General features: G+C 40.3%; 1 protein-coding gene across 6 annotated transcripts in view; it reads left to right on the top strand.

Annotated features, from left to right (window-relative positions):
* The window catches only part of A1CF (APOBEC1 complementation factor), a 103,234-nt gene that overhangs the window by 59,830 nt on the left and 22,181 nt on the right, over positions 1–21,223 (top strand). For all 6 annotated transcript variants that reach the window (XM_036734750.1, XM_036734751.1, XM_036734747.1 and 3 more), the window contains exons 5-8: positions 1,444–1,682; positions 11,215–11,379; positions 18,554–18,651; positions 19,916–20,189. In XM_036734750.1, the coding sequence (XP_036590645.1) occupies positions 1,444–1,682; positions 11,215–11,379; positions 18,554–18,651; positions 19,916–20,189 (776 nt within the window). The remainder of the gene's footprint in view (positions 1–1,443; positions 1,683–11,214; positions 11,380–18,553; positions 18,652–19,915; positions 20,190–21,223) is intronic.

Here is a 21,223-nt window from a genome sequence, read left to right as displayed (position 1 = left end):
TAGATTTGCCTCCATAGATTCCTTCTTCCTCTTCCATTCTAACCTCTAGGGCCAAATAGGACATATTTAGTCAACTCTTTCACATGATAGATAATTCAAATAATCAAATATATTAATCATCCCCCTTCCCAGCCTTTTTTTTTTCTCTATGCTGAACATCTCCAGTTCCTTCATTAGCCCTCATGTGCAGTGCACTCAAGGCTCTTCACCATCTGATTTGACTTCTTTTGGATATTCTTTAGCTTAACGTTGGTCTTTCAAAAATGTAGTATTCAGAAATGAACATGACTGTAACCTCCTTGTTCCTGGAGAAGTGTAAACACCTCTCTTAAAGCAGTCCAAGATTGCGTTAGGGTTTTTTGACCTTCATGTTACACTGTTGATAGGCAGTGAGCAAACAGAGTCATCCTTGCAGTCAGGAAGACTTGCATTCAAGTCCTCCCCTGACACTGACTAGTGATCCTAGCAAGTTATTTATCATCTCAGTGCCCTGAGCAACTCTCTAAAACCGTCCATTGCTGAGACTGTGAGGACCCGCACTGGTAGAGGGTGTTACCGCATCTGCAACTTACTCATTTCAATGAAATCCCAGGTCTGGTACTTAACCATTAGCTTTTTTAAGCAGAATTGCCCAGGATTGCCTGCCTTTCTTATGTAAACAGAATGGTGGTGATGAAGTGAACTATCTACACAAGGAACAGGAATCCTAGAGTCTAGGCCTGTGTTTACCACTGTATTAGCAATTTTGATTTGAAGCTCTTTCCCACCCATTAATAAGCCATGTGACCTGCTAACATCACAGGAAGCCTAAGTTACATGGTGGGAGGAGCTTCCTGACAGGAAAAGGAAGTTATGTCACAGAAAATGCTGAGAGAGAGAGAGACAAGTTATGGCTACTAATGCCTGCTAATGGCTGCCCTCGTGATTGTTGGAACTGAGCAGACTGACTTAGCTGTACTGTGAGTTTGTTTTGGGGAAGACCCAGCAGGGGGTCAGAGAGGTTTTAGGATGGGAAGGCTCCAGGCTGTTATATGGTGTTTTAAGTTCCTTGCTGTTATGATAAAGTGGCTGACTGGCTGTGGGAGCTGAACATTTGGTTATGGGATATGATTTTCTGGTGTCTGAATAAATGTTATACTTCTTTTGCCTTCTTTATGGAGAGTCTCCATACTTTGCAGTACAGAACTACATAGGCATACTCATGATTATTATTGATATTGTGTTTATTGCCTTACTGTTTCAACCACTCTCTGTATGGTAAGTCACTGGGTAAATCACTCGACCTCACACGAAATGTGAGAGAGTTTCAGTGCCAGTGTCTCTAAGGACCCTTCCTGCTCCACCAGGGGATAGATGAGTAAGCAATGGATCTGGAGAACCAAAGGTGTTTATGACTTGGCAAGATGGGGCTTCTCACAAAGTAAAATAACTGTTTTCTTGCAGGAATGGACGCCTCCTTGGGGTTTGTGCCAGTGTAGACAACTGTCGATTATTCGTTGGGGGAATCCCAAAGACCAAAAAGAGGGAAGAGATCTTGTCAGAGATGAGAAAGGTCACAGAAGGTGTGGTTGATGTCATCGTCTACCCCAGCGCCGCAGACAAAACCAAGAACCGAGGCTTTGCTTTTGTAGAGTATGAAAGTCACCGAGCCGCAGCCATGGGCAGGAGGAAACTACTCCCAGGTTTGTAGCTTTCCCCAGATTCCCCACCAAAGGACAAAACCCACCACACCTTTCTCTACAGTTGTTGCTGGGAATGAGAGAAAACAGGCTTTCTTCCTTTGCCGTTCCAAATCAAATATTCTTTTCTTTTGGGCTTCTTCTTGTGCTTTAAATCTTAGAATGTTTTACACAAGTCACACGTGAGAAAAAATAATGGAGTCAGAGGACCTTGGCTTAAGGTCTCAGGTGTGCAACTCATTACTTGTGTTACACTGGGCAAGGCCTTCCCTTCCCCTTCTCTGAGTCTCACATTCTTCCCCTAGAAAAGGAGAGAGTTGGTCTCAGTGATCTCTGAGTTATCTTCTAGCTTCAGGTCCCAGGATCCTAAAATGGATGTCTCATCCCTCTTTTATATCATAAGTTATACTCAGAAACATAAACACATTAAGTTGACCTGACAATTTCCAAATATACACACATATATGTATATTCGTGTGCATACATACATGCACATGCATGATATATATACATACGTGTATGCATATATATATACATACATACATATACATACATATATATACATGACTAAATGTTGACCAGTGAAAACATTAAGTTTTTTCAGTGCTTGCCTTGGAAATACATTCTCTCTAAACCACTACCAACAATAATCGGGACATTCCTTGTTTCAGGTCCTTATACTGCTACTCATCTGAGTTTGGGATGACGTTGGTGATGGGAGTAGTGGTGGTGATGGTGATGGTGATGGTGATGATGATGATGGTGGTCTCAAAACTATACAGATCTTACAAGTTAGAGACAAGGGTTCCATACTGCTTTTTGTTGGTGGGATCCTCAGTGCTAAGTCATACAACAACGAATTGCAGAGCACTAAGATCAATCATAAGATATCATTTTATCCCTAGACCTAGCATAGATTTTTTTTAAAAGAGCACAAATTGTGAGCATACTTAAATCAAAAGAGGGAAAAGCCACGGAATCTGAAGGTATTGAAATGCACAACACAAACCCCCCAAGTTCCATCTAATGGGAAAACAAAAGGCAAAAAGAATCCTGCTGTCTGAAATTATTTTGAAGAGGGATGTGCTTAGACTAAAATCTCAAAAAAAAGTCCTTTTGGAGTTTGTTGGCATCAGTCCAACCAGTTAGAAAGAATAATCATATCCAACCAGAGTTATTGAAAATAGCTGTAATCACAATAACCTTCATGAGCAAACATAGTCTCCCACAATATTTGACAAAAGTGTTAAAATAGTTTAGAAGCTACACACAAAACTATAGGCATTAATTCTTAATAGCTAAAGCCCTTGAAGGTCTACAAGGTGCTTTACAGGCATTATCTCATTTGATCTTCACAACAATCATGGGAGTCAGATGCTATTATTATATCCACTTTACAGTTAAGGAAACCAAGGTAGGTAAAGATTAAATAACTTGCTCAGTCTTGATAACTGGGCTCTTATTGACCATTATCCCATTATTCCTAAGGATGCCACCATGGTAGAATTAACTCTGGAGACAGCTACTGAAGATATGTGAAAATGTTTTGTAAGATTCCATCAATACCTAACCAGTATTCACAGTATAAACAAACAAACAAAAAACAAACAAAAACCTTGAATTCCACTTGGCCCAATTAAAGGAAAGAAAGAAAAGAGAGAGGGGGGAAGGAAGGAAGGAAGGAAGGAAGGAAGGAAGGAAGGAAGGAAGGAAAGAAGGAAGGAAGAAAGAAAGGAGAGAAAGAAAGAGAGAGAGAGAGAGGCAGACAGACAGACAGGAAGGAACAAAGGAACGAAGGAAGGAACGAACGAACGAATGAAGGGAGGAAGGAAGGAAGGAAGGAAGGAAGGAAGGAAGGAAGGAAGGGAGGAGGGAGGGAGGAAGGAACAAAGGAAAGAAGGATGGATTTAGAAAACAAAAGCTTATCAGAAGCTCCAGATTCTCTTTATCAGCAACTAAAAGCAAAAGTCTAAAGAATTAAGCAATATATTGAGAAGACACATTGCAGGAAACAAAATAAATGATTTAAGACTGACCACAAACTTTACTAGAGCAACAATCAAAGGAGACAGAGGCTGTCTGGAGATGGAGGATATGGGGAATTGTTGCCTAACTGCAAGATCACAAAAACACCCAAAATGGCAAAAAGGCAGGTTGACTCAAAGGAGAAATGGAAAGCTGGACCACCATTAATCTCATGAATGACAGTGCCATTACATCACAGGAAATGGCTGAAACTTCACATCCCCTGCAAAACTAGAAAGGAGAAAAAAATAGTACACTAAAGGGACCCATGAATGGGAGTGGATGCTTCTTGACAATTGTATAATCTTTGAACAAGTTGCCTTAAAGTGCCACAACATTTACCCAGATTTTATTGATTATCACAGTCTTTGAATCAGTTCCACACTCAAGGTTTGTTAATGTACTAAAATGGTATAAAATAGACCCAAATATAGAGAAAATACCAAAAGATTTGATATCTTCATGAAAAGTCTCTTTTTAAAGCATGCCAGCCTTGGGTCATAGGAATGTCAATGTAGAACAGGAATGGACCTTTCAGGTCATCTAGGTAAATGTTCTCTTATTACAGTTGAAGTAACTAGAACTGAAATTACCTAGTCAAGCCACACATATAAGAGAAAGTCAGAGTCTGAATTCAAGTTCCATGCAAAATGTCAAAAACAACTGATATAAAACACAACACTTTGGGGGGAAATAGTTTAAGTCCATTGTGGTTCTGCCCACCCTTCACCTGTTACCACCTGTCTGAAACAGAGCCAGAGTATGCTTTTCATGTTAAAGAGGGAGTCCTGAAGAGCATCACCTCAAAAAAGAAATGAAGGACAAGATGGATAATGATAAAATTATAAGAATTGTACTTTAAAGTTTAGAAATTTTTTTTATTTGAGCCTCACAATGACCCTTTGAAGTAGAACCTAACATTACCCAATAACAGCATTACCCAAAAGGCATCTGTTCTCAGAGGAAGGTGCTTGGACTCAGACAGCTTAAGGGTCTCCCCCATCACATAGTCAATAAATGACAGAGAGTGGCATTTGAACCCTTGTCTTCCTGTCTCCAAGTCCAACCCAGAAGTATTTACTGTGTTTTAAGGATTCAGGCAAGCTGTAGTCTCAGTCAGACCAAGTTACAAAAGAGATCAAAGTCCACTCTATCACTGGTCATTTAAATCAGTCTTAGAAACAAGGCCAAAATGAATTCTTCCTGCCAGATTTCATAAAGAACAGACTAGGCTAATCAGAAGTAACCAGCCACAGCTGGGGCTTCCAGTATGGCATAGTGGATAGAGCACTGGACTTGGAGTCAGGAGGACCTGAATTTGAATTCTATGTGACCCTGGGCAAGTCACAACTGCTCTGAGCCTCAGTTTCATTATCTATAGAATGAAGATATCAGTAGCACCTGCCTTACAAAATTGTTGTAGGAAATGATAAAATTGTAGCACTTTATAAACCTTAAAACTCTACATAATGCCAGTCATTATTATGCTATCAGAGCTTCATTTCCACTTATTCCTCCAACTAGAAATTCTGTTCCATGCCTGGTTGGGAAACAGCAAGAAGAAGAAAGAACAGGCTTATGCAATCCTCACCCCCAGCATGGGGACAGAGTACTATGTCTGAGTTCTCACACCACCCTTGAAATGACCAGGCAGTCTCAGACAGGTGTTGACCTAGGCTGCCTCAGAAAGTCTTTGGAATCACAGACACATGATATGAGAAGCCTGACAGATGGCCAGTGGAGAGGGACCAAACATAGCCATAACACACATAGCAATCCAGGAAAGGCAAAACAGACAGGGGCCCTGCTGCCCTGGCTGCCTTCCATATGCCACACAAGATGGATTCAAATTAGCACAAGACTCTTAGATATGAAAGAGCATCCCACTAAGGTCTATAGAGACATGCCCACATCAGGAAAATCTCCTGGGAACCTGCAAAGTGCAGCCACAACCTTTCCCAACCATGGAGGCTGACCTGGGTCTGGGACACTCTGTGTGCAACCTCAAGGATATTTGCCTCAAGGTTTCATAATGATGGTTTTTGCCTAACATCAGCAATTAAGTCCACTCTTTTTCAGAGAATCATAGAGTCACAGCATGAGATGGAACCACAGGGTCCATCTAGTCCAGCTCTGAAAAAGAATTCTCTCTAGAACACATTCATTAATCTTTGCTTGAATGAAGCTTTGCTTGAAGACCTCCAGCTACTTCCTGAGGCATCCTATTCCACATTTAGAGACTTCTCAATGTCAACTTTTTTTTTCTTCCTCTGACCTCAAGCCTAAACTCTTTCTGATTTCAACCCATTGTGCCTAGCTCTGCTGTCTGGAACCAAACACAGCCAAATCTCACTTCCCCCATTTAATACTTGAAGACAAACATCTTTGTAAATCTCCTTTAAGTCCTCCACTACACTTCACCCTCCTCCCTTTTCCATAATGTCCCTGTAGCAAAACTGAGAGTATTCAGAAACTCTGCCTGGATGCTGACTCAGCTCACCACCCTCAGGTTTGTCATTGTCCCTGACCAGGGTGCTGATACAGCTAGAAATGTAAGCCTGTGGCTACAAAGTACAAACTTGGCACAGGACGCATTTTTCTTAGGTCAGACCTGTTTTCTCACTTGAGAGGCAGTAGGAGTAGTAAGGAAAGCTCCAGCTCCCTTTTGGATGACTGGGGATATATTTGGCTTTCCCTCTTCTTTTTTCGTTATACTCTTTCATCTCGGCAAGTCATGGGTACCTTGAAGCTAACTTATGCTAGCCCTGAACTTATACTTGCAACGATTCTGTCTGACCTGAACAGAATGAGTATAAATGCGATCCCTAAGCAGAGGTGCCCAGGAAAAGTCAATTTATTAAAAGAGTTTTACTTGTCCAAAGTAAAATCATACCAGTATATCTCAAATAGGTATTGACATAATAAAAGTAGAGGCTAGATCATATCTATATCAACATCCCTGATATAAATGAAACAGAAGGCAAAAGGAATTTGCAGTTAAATGAAAGGATTACTCAGAGGTTCTCCTTAGAGAAGCAATATAGCAAAGTTGATTTTTATCCTACATCTAAGGAAAATAATGGGGCAGCTAGGTGGCACAGTGGATACAGTACCGGGCCTGGAGTCAGGAAGACCTGAGGTCAAATCCAGCCTCAGATACTTACTAGCTGTGCTACCCTGCACAAGTCACTTAACCTTGTTTGTCTCAGCTTCCTCATCTGCAAAATAAATTGGAGAAACATTATTAAAACTTTCTTTAGTAAAAAAAAAATGAGTTGGAGAAGGAAATGACAAACCCCTCCAATATCTTTGCCAAGAAAACCCCAAATGAGGTCATGAAGAGTCAGACACAACTGCACAACAACAAGAAAAATAACAAATATCTTTTAGTGCCCCCTTTGGTCATCTCATATTATAGTACCTTTACAAAAAAGAACCATGAAGATAGTTCTAGTGTCTGTGTCAGAAATGAAAATGTAAAGACATTAAGAACTCAATAATTCCCTTGCAAATCAGATCAATATATATTTTAATATTCTGTTAATTCAATGCATCCTGGACACAGAGCATGGCCCAAAAGAAGATATGCTGGAAAATATGGCTGAAGATTAAGAAACAAAAGAGGTCCCAAAGCTTGCAGATTATGTGATAAATCAGACCTATGTATTATGAAATCTTTAATGGAAAAAAGCATAAGGTGGCACAAGATGTGAAAGCTTCAAACAACCTCACAAAAATGAAATTGACTATAATTTAACAGACAGGAAATGACTGGCAATGGATGCAGCAGTTTTCAAAGCATGTCTTTGTACAGTCAGACAACTGACTTGTCAGCATAAAGACCAAAATCAATGCCCAACAAGGGAAAATGGTAAAAATGAAAACAGAAAGAAATCATAGAGGTAATAATAAGTTTATAGGCAGATTGGTATTTTTCAAAAGAGGCCCAGTCAAGACAAATCATCTAAGAGTATTTAAAGTTCATATTGGAAGAAGGACAATAAACAGACAAAAATGGTAAAGCTCTGTCAAGATTTCTCTAACAGTTTCTCCTTCAGCAATAGTGGAACCCCAACATTTAATTGTAAAGGTCTCACCCTTTATATCCCATGTACTGTACGCACTCCAACTAGAGTGCTCAGTCATACACCTAGGCAGTAAGAAGCAAGGAACCAGCCTCCAGATGTGTTAGATAAACAACACATGGAAAATAGAGGATTCTCTGTGGACAGCATCTGTCCATTCTTCCTTCCTTCCTTCCATATCCTGGAAGCTTTTACTATTTTCCAAAACAAACAAAAATAGTTTTTGAATGGAGATGATAGTTTCCCATATGTTTTAATTAAGCAACCCCAAAACTTACAACATCTAGATTTGTTGTATTTACTTTGACATGTTATTTGTTGCTTGTAAAATACATCCTGCTTTATGACCAAACAGCTGAAATGTGCGTAACCTTCTTACATTGGCAAAATGGTTAACGTATGTTGTCTAATTTAAACCTCACAACACTGGTATTTTTTTAAGAAGATTTATTGTTCCATTGCTATAGGGAACTCCTGGTGGGGAAACTCCCTCTACCAATTTAGGTCAGAGGCAGTACCACAACTTATTGTCTAAGACAGTCTCCTAGAACATTGAATAAATGTAGGAATTGATGAATAAATGAGTGAATGAATAAAAAAGCATTTAACAAGTGCAGATTAAGTTCCAAATGCTGCACTAGCACTGACGATACAAATGTAAAAGTGAAGGCAATTGCCTTTGAAGAGCTTACATTCTGAGGGGAGGGAGAACACATATAAGGGGGTGCTGGTCAGGGAGGAGTACTCTGATTTAGAAAATTACAGGAATCATGAGAGGAGTCCCATAGGTATATACTGATAGACCCTTTCCTAGAGCAATGGCAAAGTGGATTTCATTATGGTTCCGGAGTTGGAGAGATCATGGAGGTTGTGAGGGTTGAACAGCTAGCAAGGTAGCTGGCAAGAAAATGGCTGGGGGGTAAGGAGAGGTGCGGCAAGTTAGCCAGGTTCACACAGCTAGTATGTGGCAAAAGCAGAACTTCAACCCAGGTCTTCCTCACTGTGAGGCCGGCTCCCAGTGTCATGCCCTCCCTTCCTGCACCATATTGTACCATACTGATACATTTTACAGGTGAGGAAGCAAGAGTTGGAGAGAGTCTTGCCCAGGGCCACACAGCTGGCCATTGCCATAATCAGAATTAAAACCCAGGTCATCTTAATTCCAGCGCTCAATCCATTACCCCAAACTGCCTGGGAAGAAGAAACTAATGCTTCCTCAATCTTTTTTTTTTCCTTTAAGTGGCCTACTTCCCTTCCCTTCAATAGATGGCTATATTGAGGCGTTGAATGGAGATGTGAGATCATGTTTAGCCAAGAACACTAAGCAGTTTTGGAATTTTCCCTCACAGACATCTCCCTTCTGGTACATACTGTGATACTCCAAGGAGCCTTTCTTTTATCAATGGGGAATATCCTACCATGGACACAGAACATGAACTAGGACTTGATAGGCAACCTTGAACAAGGACTTTGGCTGAGCACCTTGTGATCGATTTAGTGAGAAGCATCTCCAAACTCAGCAAAATGGATCTGATGAAGTATAATGTATTGCTGGAACTATCTTCATCTTTTCAGTATGGTTAGATATATTAGACTTTGTGCTCTACTAGAAAGGCCTGCCAGAACTCAGGGTCACCTCCAAGTTATGATGAGACTTCAGGAGATGATGTTAGTGAAGGCCATTCTACTGCATTTCCCAGGGTGGTCTTATTAACTGCCATGAATTCAATGATCATCTCTAGGCTGATGATTCTCAGATCTACTTATCCAGCCCTAACTTCTCTGCTTAGTGCTAGTCTCACATCTCCAACTGCCTCTTAGATATCTCTAACTGGATATCCAGGAGACATCTTAAATCCAACATGTCTAAAACTGAACTCATCTTTCTCTGCCCCTTCCAAAATTCCCCAGTACTGTTGAATGAACCACCATCCTTCTAGTCATCTATGCTAAGACCCAGATGACATCCTCAAGCTTCCACTCCTCCACCTGATATCCAATCTATTGCCAAAGCTTTGCCATTTTACCTTCATAACATCTCTCACACATGTCCCTTTATTTGATTCTATCACCTACATAGGGCAGATTCTCATCTCCACACACCTTGACTATTGTAATAGCCTCCTTCTTGCTCTCCCTGAACAAGGTTACTTCACTCTAGTCTGTGCTCAACTCAGTTACCAAAGTGATTTTCCTAAGGTGTAGATCTGCCCATTACACACACACACACACACACACACACACACACACACACACACACACCACATACAATACAACACACACACCTCTCAATAAATTTCAGTAGCTACATATGAGCTTGAGGATCAAATAAAAAATCCTCTGTTTGGCATTCAAAATCCACCTCCCCATTTTTCCAGTCTTCTTATACCTTATATCCCACCCATCTACTGACATATTCTGTGATCCGGTGACACTGGCCTCCTTGCTATTCCTCAAATAAAACACTCCATCTCCAAACCCTGGGCATTTTCACTGGCTATTCCTTATGCTTGGAATTCTCTCCCTCCTTATTTCCACTTCCAGGCTTCCCTAGCTTCAAATGCCAGACAAAATCCCACTCTTCTGAATGTTCTTAATTCTAGTGCCTTCTCTCTGTTGATAATCTTCCATTTATCCCTATGCCTTATTTGTATAGAATTATTTGTGTGTTGTCTCCCCCTTTAGACTGTAAGCTCCTTGGGAGGAGAGAATGTCTTTTGCCTTTCTTTATATCCCATGTACTTAGTACAGTGCCTGGCACTTGGTGGGTACTTAAGAGTGTTAATTGACTGTTTAACTCAGTAGATAAGTTTTAGGAACTAAAAATATCCTGGAGGATCCTTCATACCTGTTTTCAAACTCCATTTCCACTCCACTTCTACAGACACATGTATCATGATGATTTATCTGACTTCTTTTAGGTCTGATCCGGATGTATCACAAGGTCTACCTTCTACTCTAAATGTTTCCTCCTCTCTGTTTTCTAGATTCATGCATTTAAAGCTGGAAAGAACCTTAGAGGTCACCTAGTCCAACCTCTTTGTTTTATAAAGGGGGAATCTGAAACAAAGAAAGAAAGTAACCTTCATAAAGCTAATAATTATTAAAGGGACAGAAGCATGGATGGAATTCCTGTATGTGACAGCCTGGTATAGTAGAAAGTATGCTGGATCTTAAGTCAGAGGAGACGGGTTCAAATCTTGGCTCTGCCATTTTGACCTTAGACAAGTCATTTCACCTTTTGGGGCCTCAGTATCTACATCTGTAAAATAAGGGAGTTGGACTAGATGATTACTAAGTTTCCCTTGAGACCTAATTCTCTGAATCTATAATTAATGGCATGTAAGAAGCCACTCAAAGGACCAAGGCAGCCTGCTACCTAAATTACCATTTTTATCAATCATTCTTCTGGTCCTTCTCAACAGGGAGAATTCAGTTGTGGGGACATCCCATTGCAGTAGATTGGGCAGAACCAGAAGTAGAAGTTGATGAAGATACAATGTCTTCTGTGAAAATCCTTTATGTGAGAAACCTCATGCTATCTACATCTGAAGAGACCATTGAAAAGGAATTCAACAATATTAGACCAGGTAGGTCTAATGGGAGATGACTCTTCTATGTTGGGAGAGGGACGGGGAGGTCCATGCATTTGGCCTTGATACAAGCCTTCACAACTTTGATCAGGACAGTCTTCATTCAGAGAGTCCTATAGTTAAATGTTTAGTGAGAAAATTAAAAGGTGAAATAAGCTTTATATGGCAAAACTCAGCCTTTGAATTAAGGCAAGAAGGTAATTCATCAGAGAAATATCTAGGGGGTAGTAGACCATAATCCCAATGAGTCAATAGTGAGATATGGTAGCCATATCTCATATATAATTATTGGCTGCATTAAGAAGTCTCAGTGTGCAGGACCCCATACTCCCTCCTGGGTGGGCCAGTCTGGGGTATTATGTTCAGGTCAGAGCATCACAGTTCAAGAAGGGCATTGGCAACCAGGATGGTGAAGCTGCTTGGGAGCATGGCATAGGAGGATGGGTTGAAGAAACTGAGGACTTAGTATAGACAAGAAAGGATTCAGGGAACTATGGGAGTGGTATTTAGGTATTTGAAAAGCTGTGCTGTAGAAGGGGCATTGGTGCTGTTCTGCGTGGCCCCAGAGCAAAGAAAGAGGAGCCCTGGGTAGAAGTTACAAAGAAGCAAACTTGGGCTTGCTGTCAGAAGCCCTTCCTAACTATTTAAATTGTTCCCAAGTGAAATGAGTTGCCTCAAAAGGTGGGGGGTTTTCCCTTGCTGGTGGTCTTTAAGCAAAGATAGGAACAACAATTGTCAGGGATTTTGAAAAGGATTTATTTGGGGGAGCTAATAGGACAAGAAGAACCCTGAGGGAGTCCTAGCCAGTGTTGAGCTTCCGTATTGATATTCTAAGTTAATCCAAATGTTATTTTCTCTGCAAAATTCTTAAAGCATTGGAAGCAATCTGGGTTAAGACTGGATCAGAAACACTATAACATGGTGTTTCTGTTCACATTTGCCAAGGCAACCTGGAAAGTCTATTGCCTCACCAAAGACTCCATGGAAACATTATGTTCCCCTGCTTTTCAAGGAAATAAATTCCTTATCCTGAGCTATCATGTACACAGAGCTTAAAGGACTACACCACTTGTATGAAAACATCATTAAAATCCCCCTGGCTAAAACCGAAGAACTTTTCTTATCTCTATGCTGATGGAGAATGACTGGGCATTGTATCATCAGCTGTCTATCTGATGAATGTCTAAACAAGGTCACAGAATCACAGAATTTCCATTGGAAAGGACCTCAGAGGCATCTAAGCCTGCTCTTGCTTAAAGAATATCATATCCTGTAACACCCTCAGCTCGTATTGATCCAGCCTTTGCTTAAAGAGCTCTAGTGAGGAGCAGCCTGTTGCCTTCCAAGACAGCCCATTCTGCTCTTGTTCTCGGGAAGTTTAGCTGTACACGAGGCCCAAATTCACCTTTTTCCAACTTTGACCCATTGATCCTAAACCAAGATGGACAAGACTAACCCTTCTTCTGCATGGTGGCTCTTAAGATGTTTGAAGGGCACTATCTTGTTCTCCCTTCTTCTGGGCCCTTGCTTCTCCAAGACAGCCATCCCCAGCTCCTTCAAGTGCTCTTTACAGAGCACATGCTCCTCTGCAGGCTCTCCATTTTATCAGTGCCATTTCTTAAACCGTGGTGCCCAGCTCTCAGTACAACACTCCTGATGTGATCTGACCACAGTAGAGCACATAAGCCTATCGTTTTCCTGGGTACTATAAACACTTGAGAAACATTGAACTATATCTTAATAACTTGAATTTTAAAAGCCATATTCATCCACAATAAAAAAAAATCCCAAATTAGTTTACTTTCCTTTTAGGATTTATTCGATATTCAATTAATTACATTATTTTCATATCTTGTTCTTGTTTGGTCCTTTCAGTCAGGACCAACTCTTCATGACCCCATTTACAGCTTTCTTAGCAAAGATACTGGAGCAGTTTACCATTTCATTCTCCAGCTCATTTTACAGATGAGGAAACTGAGGCAAATGGGATGAAGTGACTTGTCTAGGATCACAGAGCTAGTAATTGTCAGTGGTCAGATTTGAACTCATGAGGATGACTTCCCAATTCCAAGCCCAGCACTCTATCCACTGTGCCACCTAGCCACCTCTCATAGCTTATCGTCTTTTAATTTCATAATATTCTTTGTTTCAACCACAAAGGCAGCTCTTTTAACAGTCCACCTCTAAATCTATAATCCTATGAATTAGTGTGTTAAGCATAAGAAACATTAAGTTTATAAAAAGACTAGTTTGATGTAATGTTCATTCATCCATAAGTCTCAACTTATAAGAATACTCTTCTGGTCATCACATTTAATGTGTATTCCGCTAGAAGCCGAGTCTTCCTCTACTGTACTCAGGCCTCATGGGTCTTTTCTCAGCCTGTATGTGGGCTCTTGGCTTTGGGCCCCATAGCTCACTGTTTAGTGTAAATCCTTCGTCGGGACTTCATTATGATCTAGATGAATTATTCCTCTAATTTTTCAAGGTCATCCTGAATTCTTTTCTCCTCTTCTAAATCATTAATAGATCCCACCCGACCAGGTTCATCTGAAACTTCCATGTGTACCTCATCAATTTCTTCAATCCCATAACTAGGAATTGCTGCCTTACGTTGAAAGTCAAAGGGCTGCTGACTTCCCCAGGATGCTACGTAACCATTGTTCATCCGCCTTAAAGGGCATCATGGTCCTGTGGACAGAGCACCGGACTCAGAGTCAGGAAAGACCCAGGTTCAAGTCTTGCTTCAGACTTACTTGTTCTGCAACCCTGAGCAAGTAAAATATATTTTGAGTCTCAGTTTCCTTGCCTGGAAAATGAGGGAAATGATATTTATAGGGACACTGGCCTCACACACATGTTGTAAGGATCAAATAAGATAGTTCCAACAAAATAAGATATTTCCAACACAATAGTTTTTGTTGTTGTTTAATCATTTTCAGTCATTTCTAACTCTTCATGACCCCTTTTGGAGGGATTTTCTTGGCAGAGACACTGGAGTGGTTTACCATTTCCTTCCCAGCTCATTTTACAGATGAGGAAACTGAGGCAAAAAGAGTAAAGTGACTTACCCAGGGTCACACAGCTAGTAGGTATCTGAGGTCAGATTTGAACTCCGGTCTTCCTGACTCCAGACCCAACGCTCTATCCACTGCACGGTAAAACGATTTGCCAACCATGAAGTGCTATAAAAATGTCAGTTAGTTGGCTATTCCTTAATTTTCCAATTGTTAGGGGACTCCAAAATGCCCACTAGTAGTTCTGTAACAACAGTTGACAGTTTTCATGGAGTCCTGGTTCAGATTAGGGGTAGGAAGTTAAGAATACTCAGAACATTTTTAATTGATCCTCCTGTGTTTATAACACAGCTATTCCTGGATATTGTTTCTCCTCCCTACTATCCCCCACCCTAGGCAAGTGACTTAACGTCTCTGTACCTCAGTTTGCTTGTCTGTAAAATAAGGAAGTTAGACCTGGGGGCTTTAATGTCCCTTCCAGCTCTGATTCTGTGATGACATCACCCATTCATTCAGAATTGAACCTTCCCATGTAACAAAAAAAGCAACTAATACAGCAACCACATCTGGCATTAGTGGCAACATTCTGCCCCCATAGTCCATTGCCTCTCCACTGAGAGGAGGGAGGAATGTTACCTGCTATGGGGTTATCCTATCAACTCAGATTTGGCTTGTCTTTTGTGGCTTGCATGATTTTCTATTTTTTAAACTTAAATACAAAATAAGAATAGAAAAAAATACTAAATATTAAAATTAAATACTAAAACTAAAATAATACAAAACAAGAAAAGGAAAAAAAGCATTGCCATGTGCACAGCAGAATGTGAGAGAGGATTCAAAATATATAGCAATAAATTTCCATTTCAAGAAAGCCTATATAATAAATACTATGTAATGTGTTGAGAGCTGTCCATCTTTTCTTTGCTTCCTTGTAAGTTTTCTTTTGTTCTCTGCTGTGCAATTTTTCCTTTGTTTTCCCCCTTCCTTCCCCCACCCCTCCAGAAGGCTACAATTAAGAGGGCGTGTGTGTGTGTGTGTGTGTGTGTGTGTGTACACATACATGCATATACATATATACACGTGTACAAACATAGACATATGCACATAAAGATATGCATATATACAAAAACATAAATACACCCATACATACACTTACATATACACATACTTAGATATCGATAATCATAGTCATATTTAGACATGTACATTCCTATGCATCTATGTGAATTGAATCATTTTCCTTCTCTGTTTTTAGGCATCATACCACCCACCAGGAATAAATAGTATTTATAATGTTTAACAGTTACAGCTGATTTTTTTTAAAAGAGATTTCAAAGAAAATGCTGAAAGGCTAGCCATTTATCAGCATTTCCTCTCAGCCCATTCTGGTAAGCCAAGGCTGTGTCTAGATCCCATTAGTTGAAACAAGAATGATGAAAAACCATTCACCTTTCTCTCCAAAGATACTTTCCCTTTGGGTTGATGCTGTGCATATGTCCCTTAATTTGTTTTCTAGGCTCCCACGCTCCCTAATGATGCCTGTCACACTTATTCATTTTCATGCTCTGGGAGAGAATAAATAGCAAAGAGCTGATGGAGTATAGTGAATGCCTTCATGGAAAGAAAAGTAGGGCCTCCAGAGTGGAGATCCCAAAGCACCAGGAGGTCCTAGCAAGTTCTACTCTACTGAGGCCTCACTTCTCTTAAAGTTGAAGAAGAAAACAAGCAGCAAGGGTAGATTAGGGAAACTTCCAACTTTATTTTCAATTATCAGTGCCTAGAAGACATCTAAAATTTCATTGCCCTCTAACCACAGCACCTTGAAAACAGTGCCAAAGTCTCCTACAAAGACAAGTTGTCATCATTATAGGGACTAATAGGCTGGAAATAGAACCCTCTCCCAAGCAGAGCCCCATGGGCTTCCTTTTTTGGTGGTTCTGCAGATATGACCTTTACTTACCTAATTCTCACCTGGATACACAGGTGTGCTTCATTTTTTTCAACCAAAGCCAAACTGTGACACAGCATGGGGCAATTGAAAGAGGGCTGAATTTGGACAGAGATGACCCAGGTTGAAACCCCAGCTCTGCCGGTGTGTTATTGTTACCTGTGAAATCTTAGGCAAGTTGGATAATCTCCCTATGCTTCAATTCCTCATCTGTAAAATGTTTTGGCCAAAGACCCCAGCAAGTGGGATAAGGTGTCACTATCTGGCAAGAACTGCTGAGAAAACTAGAAAGCATTCTGACAGAAATTAAGGAGAGACAAATATGTCATAACATTTAACAAGACAGGCTCCAAAGAAATACACAGCTTAGATATAAAAGGTCATATTATAAACAAATTAGAGGAACAAGGAAAAAATACCTGTCTGAACAGAAGAGGGGGAAAGAGTTTATAACCAAACAATGGATATGGAAGATAAAATAGACCCTTGATTATAAAAGTTTTGCATAAACAAAACCAATATAATTAAAATTAGAAGAGAAACAGTTAAGTGGGGGAAAAATCTTCACAATAAATTTCTGAATAAGGTCTGATATACAAAATTTATAGGGAACTGATTCAAACTTTTAGGAATAAGAGCCATTCTCTGGGAGATAAGTGGTCATAAGAAACAAATGTGTTTTTCAAAGGAAGAAATACAAAAAATCATAAACCATATTAAAAAGTGTTCCAAATCATTAATAATTGCAGAAATACAAAGTAAGCCAACTCTGAATTTTTACCTCATATCCATCGGATTGTCAAAGATGACAAAAAAGGACAATGACAAATGGTTGGAGGTGGGGGAAGCACATCAACCCCCAGTTGGCAGAGCTGTGAATTGGTCCAGCAATTCTGGAAAGCAATTTGGAACTCTGCCTACAAAGTCACACAGCTATGTATATATACCCCAAAGAGATCAAAGAAAGAGGAAAATGATTCATATGTGGAATATGTATATGTATATATATATATGTATGTATATGTATGTATGCATGTATGGTATATGGGTATAATGGAATATTAATATCTCATCAGGAATGATTAAAGGGATGGGAAATCTGGGAAAACTTGAATGAACAGATATGGTGGAGTGAGGAGCAGAACCGTGAGAGCAACTGTACAGCAGTAAAGAGTAAAGAAAAACTTTGAAAGACTTAAGAGTGCTTAGCAATAAAATAACCAATTCCATTTCTAGCACATGGGTTAGGAAGCAGACTCCTCATACAAAGGTGGGAGGGAGTTACAGCATAAGAAATGTATGTGTATATACATATGTGTATATGTGCCTAAATATATGTGCACTGTATATATACATGTATGGAAAAGTATATATTGTATGCATGCATAAATTTTATATGTCAAAAACCCTCTAGAAATACTGATAGGTAACACAATTTCCCACAATGGTTGCATCATATATAAATATATGTATACATGTGTATATATAGATATATACTATATATATAATTTATGTATATACACGTACATGTGTGTAGTATTATTTCATTGTAGAAAGAAATTGGACCTGAAGGTCTATCCATTTGTTATGGCAGCCCTCACTAACACACCACTGAAGAGTCCTTCAATATTGAGTATCAATAGTACGTAGATAGATACATATATGGACACATATCCACATATACATATATGTATATACACACATGCACTATATATTGATAGTATATATAGCAATACTACATACACTGTCAATAACATATATAGTCTATATATCATATGTGCATACATATATACACTATCAATATTTTAGAAGATTTTTTTCATTTTGGGAGCGAGCATAGAGAGGAGCAGGGTAGGGATGGGCTCCTCTTGCTCCTTCCCAAAAAGGGAAGAGAACAGAAAGAAGGCTGTGTTGTATTTACTGGACACATAAAAAGAAACACAAGGTCTATATAACAGAGATTTGCAGATTCACATACAATCCTCTCCTACTGGACTATAATGTGTATGAAAATGTCATTTGGTTTGGTGTCTGTTAATATAATAATTTTTAAATGAACATATTTTTAAATGACATAAAATGAAGGTGTTGGACTACATGGCCTCAATATTCTTCTGCTGTTCAAGTTGCCAAAGAAGAAGGTACCATGTGCAATCAACGTGGCTCCACCTCTGGTAAGAGCCTCACTTTCCTTCATTCCTTGTAGGTTCCGTGGAGCGAGTGAAGAAAATCCGAGACTATGCTTTCGTGCACTTCAATAACCGTGAAGATGCAGTGAATGCCATGAAGGCTTTAAATGGGAAGGTACTGCATGAACGTGAGCCAATGAGTGGCTTCCATATATGGGGGGAAAGAGACATCTGCACTGCAATGTGGAAGCTTGATGTGGATTCATGACTATGTAATGTATTAGTTAGCCCCATAACGTCAGAGTCTCACAGATAGAATTAGAGTTGGGAGAGACTTCAGAGCCATGTAGCCCAAGTACCTCTTTACTAGCTGAGGAAGCTGAGACCCCGCAGGGGTTAAATTCCTTGCCCAACATTGAAACCAAGGCCTCTGATTTCCCAACTAGCACATTTCCACTATGCTCCATGACCTGTCTTTTGGCTTTCTTTCTCTCTCCTCCCTGTCATCCCTACATTCAAGGTGCAAACAAGAAGTTGTGGTGATTTCCACATGCTGCTTCTGGGAACAGTTTCATTACATTTCAGTCACATGTCAACAATCATTTGATCATGGAGTTATACCTATCTTGCATTGGCAGTGGGCCTGGGAGTAGAGAAACTCAGCTGATCCCATATCTAGGACAAGAGCTTCTGATTCTCCATTCAAACTTGGGTTAGGGAAAGAGCCTAAATTTAAGCCAATTTTGCACTGCCTTCAGGGCCGGTGTACATACCAGTGTCAAACTAGCCCATGTCCTGTAAGAGTAATTTGCGTGAAAATGGGGGAATGTACTAAGGAGGGAGAAAAAAGGAGTAAGCCTTCATGGGAATAGGGGTCTGTATCCCACCCAGGGAAACACCATTGTTGCCTATGATTCTGGCAAGCATCAGGGTAGGAGAGGCAGGAAATCCTTGAGGGGAAATGTGTAGGGTTCAAATCAGGATGGGAAGTCTGGGTTGGTACAGGATTTCTTCAGATCTCAATCTTGTATTCAAAGGGTTGAGATGATAGGATCAAAATTATAGATGTAAAGTTGGGTAGGTTCAGGAAACTGATTTTAGGCGTATGGAATCAGCTACAAGCTGAATCCAGATCAGGAGGTAAGATACGAGTGTCAGAGAGGGTTTTTTTTTTCCTTATTCAACCCATCTCCCCAAAGGTTGGACCTTTTATGGAAGTTACATATATTCTTTGCCATGCCCCTTATGGTGCCATATTGTTGTCCCCACCACTTTCCACCTAATCATGACTTGGTTATTACGTAAGGCCATGAGACATGGAGTACGTTTGACCAATTAAACTTAGAAAGTGAGAGCAAACAACAGGTGGGGCAGACATTACCTGAACTGGGTTGTCTTTGCCGTTCCTCACTTCACCTTTCCTTTTCTTATTATAAAAGGTGCTGGATGGTTCTCCTATTGAAGTGACTTTAGCCAAGCCAGTGGATAAAGACAGTTATGTGAGATACACTCGAGGCACAGGTGGCCGGGGCACCGTCCTACAAGGGGAATACGCTTACTCACTGGGCCATGTTTATGACCCAGCCACAGCCTACCTGGGAGCACCTGTCTTCTATGCCCCACAGGCCTATGCAGCCATTCCAAACCTCCACTTTCCAGTGGCCAAGGGACACCTCAGCAACAGAGCCATCATCCGGCCACCTTCTATCAGAGGTAAAATCTGACATTTAGAAATTTCTGAGATGCATTGAAAGATCTTAAATAATTTGTCTGCAATAGCTTTAGATGGTTTACATGGGGGATAGTGTAGTTATAGAGAATGGAAATTGTTCGTTGAAAATCACATGTTGTAGCCACTGTATTAAGCAAGGAATCTTTTTTTAAATCACATTACAACTGGTAAACATTTTCGCTAGAGATTTAGAGAGAGAGAAAATGTAGAGAGTCAATTAAATATGGAGAAATGACTTGTTCTGAGCTGAGTCATTCGGTTACAGCACAGAGTCAAGCCCAAATCCCAGTTTGGATCCTAATCCTAAGAGTAGTAGTGGTAATAGTTACTGTTACTCAAAGCATAGAGCATCTGTGATTTCATCAGCGTAGACACACCATTCAGAGATGTAGATTATGGCTCAACCCCCACTACCACATTAATAAGCATCTGGATAGAGATAGGAGCTCATTGGTATGGGGCACTCTGTCTGTCAACGCAGATAGGAATCAACTAAGGTTGAGACTTGGCAGGGCAAGACAAACAATAGGGAAATGGGGCACGGTACTAATGAGAAAAGAACAGTGGAGTGTTGAGTTGGCTCATGAAAGTGTCAAGATGGGAAAGGGAAGAGAGCACAGCTGGTGCAGGAATGATGACCTGGGAAAGAATAGAGGTGATCGAATTGGAGTTGGCAGTGAGGACCAAGAACAGGGTTTGGGGTTGTAGGGCAGAAGGAGAGGTGGAATGACAGTAGACTATGAACAGATAAAGGAATTTCAGAGTTCATGACTATGTAAGTAGAATATTATGGGTATTCCACTTGAGAGTGCTGGCAAGATCAAGGATACAACCAATACCATCTCCATACGTATCTGAGGGAGGAGATGGGGGAATAAATGTGCCCCAAAGCACAAAAGAGCCCTGCTGCTTTTTACCCATGGGACCCTGTATAAGCCAGGAGGTGATAGGACTAGACTCAATCCACTTCAACTCAGTAAATATTTATTAAGTGCCTAACACATGCCAGGCACTG

This window comes from Trichosurus vulpecula, chromosome 8, assembly GCF_011100635.1.
Source record: "Trichosurus vulpecula isolate mTriVul1 chromosome 8, mTriVul1.pri, whole genome shotgun sequence".
Taxonomy (NCBI): domain Eukaryota; kingdom Metazoa; phylum Chordata; class Mammalia; order Diprotodontia; family Phalangeridae; genus Trichosurus; species Trichosurus vulpecula.
Note: the sequence above shows the minus strand (reverse complement) of the source record. Positions and strands in the feature narration are given on the sequence as shown.